The 12,652-nt window shown below is 38.3% G+C and overlaps 1 protein-coding gene across 1 annotated transcript in view; it reads right to left on the reverse strand.

Annotated features, from left to right (window-relative positions):
- Window positions 1–6,393: 6,393 nt before the first annotated feature.
- CASP3 (caspase 3) overlaps window positions 6,394–12,652 on the reverse strand; it is a 63,142-nt gene continuing 56,883 nt past the window's right edge. The window contains exon 7 of the mRNA XM_033943359.1: window positions 6,394–9,598. Coding sequence (XP_033799250.1) covers window positions 9,369–9,598 — 230 coding nt within the window. The 3' untranslated portion in view covers window positions 6,394–9,368. The remainder of the gene's footprint in view (window positions 9,599–12,652) is intronic.

Genomic DNA, 12,652 nt, shown 5'->3' on the forward strand with positions numbered 1-12,652 from the left:
CTTTACAGAGTTAATTTTGCCTTTAGATAGGCACACACAAACTACTTTACATAAATCTAATTTTCCATATGTTGAAAATCCTTAAATGGAAGAACACATGGACTGCTTTTAAAACATACTGTACTACAATTCATAATTAAAAACTTTGAAATGGTGCCCATACATCATGAAATTTTCTTTTGCAGGTAAGGACCTGGATCCTTGTCTTAACTTTGTCCTTAGTTTCTAAGCACAGGTGCTTGCTGATTTTTTTTTTTTCCTATTCTGAGGGCAAGCTATGCAATTTCCCTTTTACTTTCTTTTCTTTCCTCTTGTTTCTCTTTCACTTCACATTCTGCCTGCCAAATTGTCTCGGTCATTAACCAACAGTGTTTGCAGCTTTTTTCACTCTGTAGAGTTGAGACTGTGTTTTCCCTTTCCCTTTGACGCTGTTCTTCATATAACACTCATAAATAAATTGAACAGCAGAGGGGTGGGCTACAGCACAGTATATTGAGCTAGAAAATTATTCAGTAAGGGAAATTTAATTAACTATCTCATCCTTATTGTCAGCATTATGTTTTGGTTTTTTTATTATTATTATAAGCAGCGTTTTCAATTCAAAGCTCTGGTGACCAGTTTTTCTGATAACAGCATATCTTACCTTAGAAACATAATGGCAGATAAAGGCTAAATGGCCCAGCTAGTCTGCCCATCTGCAGTAACCATTATCTCTTCCTCTCTCTGAGAACCCACGTGCCTATCCCCTGCCTTCTTGAATTCGCCAACAGGATAGAGGCCACGAGTTAGGTTAGGATGATGAATGTACTGCAGAGAGGCTTCACAAACCTCTCTCCCTCTAAACTATAAGTGATAGAGATTTGATATCAATAATTTAAAAAGCTATTTTATTATTGCTTTGGATGGGAGAAGTAAGCATCAGTCAATTTGCATGAGCCAAAATGTCACACCCATAGACCAGAAAATGTAGTGCACTAACAAAAGGAAAAGGTTCAGTTAGCAGTGAATTGAGCCAACGTAATAACTGTCACACAAAGGGGAGTGGTCTGAAGTAGAGCATAAGAATATAATAGCCATACTGGATCAGACCAATGATCCATTTAGCCTAGTATTCCTATTCTAACCTTGACAAATCCACAAGTTCCTGGTGAATCCCAGAGTAGCGACATTCCATGCTACCAATCCCAGGGCAAGCAGAGGCTTCCTCTATGTCTGTCTCAACAAAAGGGAGTGCTTGGGCCTGCCAGCCCAACAGCAGCCACAAGGAGAACTTATAAGAATTGCTATATTGAGTAAGATCAAAGGCCCATCTAGCCCAGCATCCTGTCTCCAAGTGGAGAAATAAGAGAGCAGGGAAGGTCTCCAGTCCCTAGTCCCTGCAGCCCCAATTGGGAAGAAGAAATACAGGATTTCATGCTAATATAGCATATGGGAGGGGAGAGGGATTGCACAGGTTTGATCTTGGTGGACTCTAATCCAGAAAATATATATAAACAGCAAATACTCTAATCTCATCCACATCCACACTTAATATCCTCATTGCCCTAGACACATTAAATAGATTGAGAGCCCACCAAGACAGAAAGGGAAAAATGCTTGAGTACCTGAATAAATTAATGTAAACCATTTTGAGCTCCCCTGGAAGAATGATACAGAAAATAGAATAAATATAAATCTGCAAAGATTGGAGACCCAACATATGCACATTGATCTCACCCATACCATTATGGAGAAACTGAAAACTTAAATGGTTAGGGTGGTTCCCAGAATAGATTCAGAAAGCCCAGGTCTAATTCACCCCCTTCTTCTCCATGACCTATTTTCACAGATGGCTGAGCTAGGTCTAGCAATGCAAGAGTTACAGTACATGCAGGAGGGAGGAAAACACAACACAGATAAATGGCAGTAGAATCACATAGCTGCTAAGAGAAAAACTGTACACAAATTATCTATTCTGATCCATGGGATCACAGCTACTTCTAATGTTGAACGCATGCTTAACTAGTTACCAAACTGTTTCTCCATTTTTAAAAAAATCTATTATTTAAACCAGGACATTTATTTTTAAACATGTATAAAAATGTGTCTATACATTTAAATTACAAAAAGTCAACCACTTATTACAAAAACAGAGCCAATGCAAATATTTTAACATAGCTCAGATAGGAAAACAAAGACCACAAAATCAATAAACATTGTAAAAACCATATAACATGGCTCAATATAATGCAGGACAGATTGGAGTTTGGAAACTATTTTTTGCAATTATATATTAGTCTGTGAACCTCATAATATGATTTTACTTAAAATGCAGTCAAATATCCTTCATCCCAACATCTGCAATATATAGGGTATAGTGTAACTACTTTCTGAACACAAACCTGGAATCCCAACAGATTTGGAAAATACTTTTCAGTAAAGGTCAGTTAAAAGATGGGAAATCATAAGAGACAAAACCACAATTAGTGAATGTTGCCACATGTAGGGATCTAGAGGTGCAAAAGCCAGATTCTGTTAGGCTTGTGTGTGGGTGGGGGGGATCTTCTTTTGTTTTTAGCCACCCCTGAAATAGAAATGAGTAAAAATGAAGTTAATTGAATCAATGCCACACACAGTTTACTGATATTTGGTTCAGATTCAGTTTTCGATTGAGTCAGTTAAAATCTATTCTGGGTCAACTCCAAATCTAGTTGGGAGGCCATGTATAGGGAGAATAATCACTTGAAAAACTCAGCTTGCAACTAAGACAGTTAATTGCCTATCTAATTTGCACTCTAGAATTGGAATTGTTGCAGCATGACCTATTTATGAATCAGCCTGCAATTAAGCAATGAAATTTGCTTCAGTGCTTCCCCACATTAGCAGTGTTTCAAATACAATATTAACAATGAAGTATAAAATGACCATGTTTCATATAAACAAGTGTTTATTTTTATTGAATTTATAGCTGCATACATGTAAAACAATACACAAATTTTGTGGAAAAAGTACAGTTCTACAGAAGAAGGAAACACACGGTACAAAAACATATGCCACATTGCAACGTTTTTCCACAGTATATTTATTTCTAAAATGTTTATCCCACCTATCTAGGCAAGTTACAAAGAACACATACATAAAATCATTCTGCTTCACATATATACAACCCCCCAACCAATAAAAAATATTATAGCAGATAATCATACCCCACAATTTGCCTTAACAAACAAAAGGCCTTCAAGTTCTTCTTAAAACTGCCTAAATCTTGAAGTAGATGCACCTAAGAATCTGAAATATTTTTATAACCAGAAAGTTCAAAAGTGTGAATCTCATCACTGATCATGTTCTTCAGATGCAACAGCTAGTGTGTGTTCTTATAAAAAATGTAGAAAAGACATATATTATCAAATAAATAAAGTTACCTTTATTTGCAAATCATTTTTTCTTGAAATGTTAGAAAGCATTTCTTGAATATCATAAATCATTTATATTTTATCAAAGATAATCACAATACAATCAAACTTAACTATTTTAACAGGAAGATGAAAATAAGATGAACGTCATTTATATAACACAATTTCCCATCTATGTCAATGGAACATTTCCATTTTGAAAGTCTGAACCCTATATTTACTAAAGGTGCTGCTACATTACTATAAGTTAACCTTCAGTAAAGTCTTATTTATTGAAAATCCCATTTCATGCAATGGTATATATTTAATGGCAACTGTGCACTGGAGGCAGCAGAATGTTTTTTTGATTGGAGGAGCAAACAAACCAATTTCCAGCACTACCTTCAAGCTTTCTATTTGCTGATGCTGCGATGAACAAAACACTGATAGGGTGATAGCCTACCCTACCCTATTCTACTGCTTAGGAGGGCACTTCAGTAAATCTAGCCTTGAATTGGTTACCCAGTTTATTTAGATAATGGTAGGGTTTTTTTTAAAGGTACCATTTCAATAGTTTCTTACTGCTTAGGAAATTCAAAGTCAGGGATCAAGATGGCGTCGAGAATGGACGCCTGAGCGGACAGCGCTGATGGTTTGCTGAGTTTCAGTGTGTGGTGTGACTCTTTCCCGTGCAATATGGGAAAGAGGAAAGGGACTGCTCGTCCTAACTCTTCGGTGACTGGAACACCCCCCCCAAGCGGATGACACAGCCAATGATTATGAGCGCTTTTGCCTGTTCGGGTGAAGATCCCAGACCTACCTTGGGGGGCTATCCCATATTCATCGGGAGACCTCAATGCGGGAATGAGCTGGGTGTTGTTGAGCCTGGAGCAGAGACTGGTTCCTCCCCAATGCGGAAGTGATTCAGTGCAGGGAGCTGCTGGTGTCCTGTTACCCCAAGAGGGAAGAGTGGACTCCAGCTTGAGAGGGACGCCTTCACTGGGCTCTTTGGAGGAAGGAGTAGATCATTTTTGTCAACGTTCTCCCAGCACAACGAAGGAAGGACTGAGATCCGCTTCAGGTGAGAATGTTATCAACTTTGGAGAGTTGAAAAAGCCAGAGAAGATTGATTTATAAGCGCTCTGGTAAGCCATATCCATTTTGGATTCCAACCTAAAATTGACTCTTTCTACTATTAAAACTGATTATGGGACTGTCTTTTCTAAGGTGGAGCAACAGGGGGTACTACTCTCTGCATTAAATGAAAAAGTGGAGAAGCAAGAAGTTAAGCAATAGAAGTAGAAATGATTAAAAGATCATTTCGCGTAAAATGTAAAACTTTGAAAATCAGCTGAGAAAAAACAATTTAAGATTCTTGAATTTCCCCAATTGTCTTATCTCACCAGTGGAGATGGTTAGGAAATATTTCCATGAGACTTTAGCCATACCGTTGGAAAATTTACCCCCAATTGTCAAATTTATGTATTATGTTTTACATTATTGTAAACTGAGTTGAGCTCCTCTTGATTGGTGACTCGGTCTATAAAACTAAGTTTTAGTTTAGCTTATTACCTCAGTACTAGGAGTTCTCAACAGGAATCTACTCCAGCAGAATTGCCTGTAGATAAACAGGCGGATATGAACTTATCTTCATTTTTGGAAACTTCTTTATTTTTTTTTAAAATTCTTTATTTGATTATTTTGGAAACTTCTTTAGAAGTAGTTACTAGAGGTCTGCACGGGAACGGGGATCGTGGGAATTCCCCCTGACCCAAGGGACTCCCACAGGGACCCCCCTCTGGCCCACGGGGATGGAAGGCTTTGGAAGCAGGGTTCGACTTACTGAGGCCTACCTAAATTCTGACGCAGCTGAGACCAGTCCAGCGCCATGGACCAGTCCAGCGCATGCACACAGCTGAAAGCTTTGCTGATTGGTTTTGTGGCACGGCGGGTAGGAACAGCAAGCAAGGCTCTCAGCTGTTTACGTGCTGAGCTCACTGCTCAGCATGTACACAGCTGAGAGCCTTGCTTGCCGATTGGTCAGCAAGGCTAGAGCAGGAAGACACTTATTTAGTGATCTGCCCAGCACCCCAAAGGCCCTTATACTGGCAAGACTCATCTCAAACTAGAAGAGGGTGACTTGAGGAGGCAGGAGACAAGGAACCGAGTGATTTTTTTTTTTTTATACCCAAGCTGAGGACAGAGCAGCAGTGAGCACAGCAGGCATGAAGAGGTGCTTCAGTGAATCAGGAGGATTCAGCAGCCGGCAGTCAGATAATTAACTTAAACATAAAAGAAACTGTGGAATTGATGATCATTGATGAAATCTTTTACTGTGTTTTATATTTTTAATATTGTGTTTTATTTTTGAATTCATCTGCACCTTTTTCAAATAAAGATTTCATCAGGATCATCAATTCCACAGTTTCTTTTGTGTTTGCGCTGCTGTTTTCCTAGTGGAATCTCTGGTGGAACCCTTTTTTGTTTTATGTTCAGGTAATTAACTTATAAACCTCCTCTTTTACTAAGGCAGACGTATCTATTATATTCTATGGACGCGTTAGCATTTAGCGCACGCTAAATCGGCTAGCACGACTTAGTAAAAAAGGAGGTTTATAAGTCAATTATCTGAATAGAAAACAAAAAAAGGGTTCCACCAAAGAGATTCCACAAGGAAAACAGCAGCGCAAATACAAAAGAAACTGTGGAATTGATGATCCTGTTAGAAGTAATTGCTGCTTTTTATGGGGATGGAGTGGATTCCTCATGGGGACGGAGAGGGATCCTGGCGGGGACGGAGGGGGATGTCTGTCCCCGCGCAACTCTTTAGTAGTTACTGATAGAACTACCATGCTTGTTACTCTAGCTTTTGAAAGTGACAGGGAGTTTGTTCTTCGTCTGTATTTCTGTCATATGAATGACCAGTTTTTAGGTTCAAATGTTAGAATTTTTCCAGATTTGTTTCAAAAAACCCAGAGACGTAGGAAAGAATTCTTGACCTTGAGGCCAAGGGTTCTGGCTCTGGGGGTTACATTTCTTGTTAAGGATCCTGCAAAATGTTATGCTTCGAATCAGAATCAGAATTTTCTTTTTTTTTTTTAGCCTAAACAACTTAGAATTTGTTGAGTCGAAAGAAGGGTTGGTAACTGTGCCTAATGATATGACTTGCCATCGGCTGTAGTTATTTGATAATTTCCATTGTGGTTAATTTCTTTTCTTGATCTCCTATATAGTGGACTAAATAAGATTTTATTTTCCTTTTGCTTTGTTTGCTTAATTGTATTTACTTGATCTGTATCAAGTGTTGTTGTATGCTTATAAAATTGAAAATCTTATTAAATTTTTTTAAAAAAGGAAATTCAAAGTCTGAGATTACAAAATGCAAGGAATAACTGTAAAGTGGCCAGTCAGTTTAACAAATCTAGCAGTATGCTCAATTCAGTTGCACAAGTAGAAGTATTAAAGGAAGGAAAAAGGAGGTAACATTGTTCTTCTGTGGGTCATCCCACTTCAAATGCTGTGATCAGTTCTGGAGCTGTATCTTCAGAACAGGATGTAAGCAGTCCAGAAAAAGGCTACAAAAATAATACAAGACCTCCAATACATCTCTTCCAAAAAAAGGTTTTAAGCATTCTAAAGAAAAGATAAAGAGCAGCTATTAACAACAATGTTTGAATATTTGATACGCTGCAATAGGGTATGGGAAGGTGAATTTTTCTATTAGAAGGCAATTTCAAGGAATATCCAAATCTGAAGTTCAAGGGAAGAATGTTTAAAAATGATATGAAAAATAAATCTTCTTTACTTAGTGGGCGATATATGCCTGAAATAGCTTACCACTGGCATCTCAGTATGTGTACATGAGGCTGAATAACAAGTTGAAGATGACTCAAGTATTTGCTTAAAAACTTGAGGATCAAAGAAAGATGAAAACTGGGTGCACCTTTAGCTGCCCTCATCTGTACTACTTGCTTGTTTATTACAAAACATACTACCACAACATAAAGCAGGAGGGATATGTACTCGTTCACTTGCCTTAAATATGGTGTGTGTTAAATCAATTCAACATGCATGAACTTATGAATTAGTGTGCCTTGAGGGGTCCTTTAACTAAGCTGCAGCAAGCACTAGCGCATGATTGCCCACAGGTTAAAATGTAGTGCTGCGGAGTATGCTCAGGTGTTCCACAGTACAAGAGGGTGCTGAAAAGTTCTCACCCAACCAAGAAGAGAATGATGTGGATATGGTTCAATCAATGATCTGAAACAACACCAAAACACAGAATTTAGTTTCTGCAAATTGGCACTTAAGGAAATAAGATAACATTCTTTTCAGCTACAGTGGCACAATAACGCTCAGAATTTAGGAAGTTGGTTGGTTGGGCTGAGAACTTTTCAGTTTTTGCAAATGTGCACACTACCCAGTGCTAAAAAAAAACAACAATAAAAAAACACTTATTTTTTAGCTCTGGGGGTGTTTTTAGGAGTGGAAAGTGGGCTCAGCTATGCTAATTGGTTAGCACTTAGGCATTATTGCACACTAACTGATTAATACAGGATTAGCACATGAGCCTTAACCGCCTACAAATCAGGTGGTGGTAAGCACTCATGTGCTGAGGAAAATAGCACATGGCCATTATTACAATAATCTGCCTTTTACCAACAGTGCTAAAAGTGGTCTCAGTGTGCATGAAAGACCTGCGTTGGAGCTATCACAGTCTACTTTTTAGGGATGCTTGGTAAAAGGGCCCCTTAGTCACTCAACATGCGTTAAAAGTTGCTCATTAAAAATATATGAAAACTGAAAATGAACTGAAAAGTTTTGCCTTTTGCATATCCTATTAAGCACTATTCAGGCTCTGTACCATGTGTATGTGTTACTGAAAAAAGTAAATTATATGCACCAGATTTCTCTCCCTGAGATTAGCAGGTGATGTGGTGAGAATGCTACCAACAAGTAAAATGAATTAACTGGAATCACAGACAAGCATAGAGGCTATGTTTGTACCCTCAGGTGTCCCAGAAAATGCTGCAAAATGCTCCCTTCCTTTCTTTTCGATTTTCATTTAACATCCCCTTCCCCTCCACAGCTTCTCTGAGCTACCTCAGATCCATAATCTCCTACCCGTGGACAGAGCCCCAACTCTTTCCATAGCAGTGCTGCATCCTGGATCATTCTCCACCTTCTATTCCTTTTGCTCTCATGTTCCCTCTCCTTCACCTGATTCCTCTGACACCTCCTTTTTCTCTACCTCTTCATCTAGTCAGTGCAACACTTTACTATGATACTGTTAAGCATTAATATGTCCTCTATACCTACTGAAAATGTTATGACCAAATCATCATGTTTTAGATTTAAGCAACTCTCTAGATTGCTTGCTAGCGATATTTGAAGAGTCATAAATAGATCACAAAGAATGAGAATTCAGTCACTTCTCAAGTAGTATGAATTGCTATTTCTGCCATTGTATTTAATATGAACCATTCAGAATTGGCAAGTGAGGTAATATGCACCTTTTGCTAATATTAAAACCTTTAACAATATAAAACTGAACAGCTTAAAGAATTCTAAGAGAATCAATTATAAATTTTTAATTCACATGTGGTTATTATGGCTTGCCATGGATACTTATAAAAGATTGCACCATAAAGAGAACAGTCACTTCTGCACCATAGCAGAATCTGTTCTGTAAAGCTGTGGCAAGCTTACCAACATATATCCATTCTTCCCTCAGGAAGAACTAATTGCATATTTATCAATGAAATAAAAAAAAATCTCTAATTATTCTAGAGTTGATTGCTACAATAAGTTTCTAATCTAGTGATATAATATATTCCTATTTCAACAAACTGACATCAATAATATATACCACTGTCTTTATGGTTCATATTAAAAATGAAGTTTTGTTATGTTTTCATAATGCTAGTGGCTAATCTCATCCATCTCCTGGGTGGAATTTAATGTCATTTCACTTTTAAGTTCACATATGTAGATATTTCACTTGATAAAATACAGCTCTTTGGTAAGCATAGAAACAATACATGGGATTTGCTTCATTGCATTAAACCCTGGATGATTTGAAGAGGATTCAAATTCTAATGCCACTTTGCGATTGACTCTGGTCAGGATATGCATAATCTCAAGTTTGTTTGCATGTAGGTTCAGCATCTCACAGAGGGACTGAATAAACCAAGAGCCATTTAAAGTATTTCTCCAGGAGTAATAACCTAAAAACACAAGAATAAAAATATTTTGTTACATTCTAAAAAAACTCAAGATAAATGGTTTTCATTTACAATATGGAAATCAAGTAACTGTGGTTTTCTGTGCCCTGAACTGCTGTGTGGAAAAAGATCCATTACAATATTAAGGAAATAAAATTGAATAGATTAACTTACTTGATCTTAAATTTTACTGAGAATCTAATATTTCCAACCACTACTGTCTTGAATTTTTAAAACATTTTTTATTTATAATTTTAAATTATACATCACAAAAACAGAGGTTTCATCCGAAATAACAACAGGTAAAAATTTCTGATCCATACAAAGAAAAACATTCATAAGGAAATGATCTCTCTGCAGCTTTCGATGTTGTCCACCACGACATACTACTTTATCAACTTTCCGAGATAGGAATTGACTCCACCGTCCTAAAGTGGTTCTCAAACTTCCTACGCTCTCGCTCCTACACTGTCAACACAAATGGCACCATGTCCGTTCCTTGGACACCATCTTGCGGTATCCCTCAGGGATCACCCCTATCCCCTATTCTCTTTAACATCTATATGTCCTCCCTGAAACTCTTCCCAATTATCCCCTCTTGAAACAATCTACACATACGCTGATGACATCCTTGTTTTCCTTGAGACAGACCGGAACCTCACCAACCTCCACGAAAACATTACAGCTTGCATAATGAGACTCCATTCCTGGTCCTTCTCGGTACTGATGAAATTGAATGAATCAAAAACAAAATTACTCTGGCTCGGCCCAAAATTAGAACACCTGCCCACCCTCTTCGCACTACCCTCAGGCGCTGCACTGCAGCTTGAGTTCTCAAGCAAGGTCCTTGGCATCATTATCGATTTTTCTCTCTCCCTCAATGACCACCTCAACTCCTTGGCTAAATCATGCTTTTTCAGCCTCCACATGCCAAGGAAAGTAAGATCCTATTTTCGCCAACAACATTTTGCCGTCCTTGTCCAATCCATCATCCTCTCCAAACTAGACTACTGCAATGCCATCTACTTAAGCCTATAAAAAAAAAGTCTTCAAAGACTCCAGCTAATCCAGAATACTGCAGCCAAGTTGATCTTTGCAAAACACAAGTCTGACCATGTCTCCCCATTCCTAGCCAAACTTCACTGGCTCCCAGTGATTTCCAGAATCCATTTCAAATGCTCCTGCCTGGCTTTTAAGATCATTCACGGCATCCTTCCTCCCTTAATCCCACTATCTTATAACTCCTCGAGTCCTGACTCTACCAGACCCGCCCAAAGGTATAAACTATCCTTCTCCTCTCTACGCGGTATTCGCTATGCAGGCAAACTGGGAAAATCCCTTCTCTTCAGAATCACAGGTCTTTAGAACGACCTTACTTCCCCACTGCGGAACCTGGGCTCCCTCCAATTATTCCGCAAGCAACTGAAAACCTGGCTTTCACTAAAATGTAATTCTATCCCCCCTTACTCTTCTCTTCTATATATAAGTTCATTTAAACCGTTTTTTTTTCTTCTCTTCCTATATTTTAAGTTCTTGTAAACCGTGCCGAGCTCCACATCTGTGGAGATGATGCGGTATATAAACTTAAGGTTTAGTTTAGTATAGAAACTAAAAAAAAAAAGAGAAAATATCAACATAAAGAATTATTTTAGAAGCTCTATGCACAATTTCCATGTGGAAATTGCACATAGGCCATGTAGAAATCACAATGTTAGAATCGGTGCAGTCTATATATGTATGCAACAGATGTGTTGAGATATCCACATTTAGAACAGAGCTGTGTTGGGATGTGGCACTGAGATATACAACTGATGTATTGTGCAAAAGCAATGCCCATAGGGGATAGAAATCTAAACACTGGCATCTGAACTTGCTCTAAATAATGCACAAAGACTGACCTCCCTTAGCTTTTGGACTTGGTATTTACATTGGAAGTTGCTGAGATTTGAGTGTGATGATCTTAAGGTGGCCAAACAGGTTGAAAAGTTGATGGCAAAAGCTAGAAGGATGCTTGGGTGCACAGGGAGAGGAATGGTCGATAGGAAAAAGGAGGTATTGATGCCATTTGTAGGACTCATTTAGAATATTGCGTATAATTCTGGAAACCGCACCTTAAAAAAGAAAAAAGATATAAACAGGATGGAGTCAGTCCAAAAGAAGGCTACTAAAATATTTTTCACGGAAAGGGTGGTGAATGCTTAAAATGGCCTCCCAGTGTAGGTAGTGGAGACAAAAAGTGTTATCTGAATTCAAGAAAGCTTGGGACAAGTACGTTGAATCTCTAAAGGAGAGAAGAGTATAGTAGATGATATGATTCGTCAGACTAGACAGAAAAATAAAGGCAGATAAAGACCATATGACCTATGTTCCTATTGCCTGATTATAAGAACTTCAATTTGTAGAGCGTTGTTGCACATTTTTTCACATTTAAAAGCAGTAGAAGTAGAACTCAATATCTTTTTATTGTGCTAACAATACATTTGTGATTAAGTTTTGAGCACACTGCTTTTGACATCAGATCAGTACAGAAATGTAAAGCAAAACTAGCATGTCTTTAAGCTATCTTACATTTCCCTGCTCTGTTTCCAGCCCCCTTCCTCATCTTTGTAGTCCCCTCATGCCAACTCCTTCTCTTTCTCCCCTGGCTTCCCTCAAATTCCAAGTGTGTGCCATCTTGCTATCGGACTGGTCTGTGTGTGGCTGTCTCTGGTGAACGAGTAATTGTATAAGTGGGTGTGTAAATGTGAATATGCATGTATTTCTGTCCTGGACAGCCCATTTTTCTAAGAACATAAGAATAACCATACTGGGTCAGATCAATGGTTCATCTAGACTAGTATCCTGTTCCCACAGTGGCCAAGCCAGGTCACAAGTATCTGGCAGAAACCCAAATTGAAGTAGCATTCCATGCTAGCAATCCCAGGGCAAGCAGTGGCTTCCCTCATGACTGTCTTAATAACAGAAAATGGACTTTTCCTCCAGAATTTGTCCAAACCTATTTAAACCCGTTCTAACCACATCCTCTGGCAATGAGTTCCACAGCTTTACTGTTCATTG

The sequence above is a fragment of the Geotrypetes seraphini genome, chromosome 1 (assembly GCF_902459505.1).
Source record: "Geotrypetes seraphini chromosome 1, aGeoSer1.1, whole genome shotgun sequence".
Lineage (NCBI taxonomy): Eukaryota > Metazoa > Chordata > Amphibia > Gymnophiona > Dermophiidae > Geotrypetes > Geotrypetes seraphini.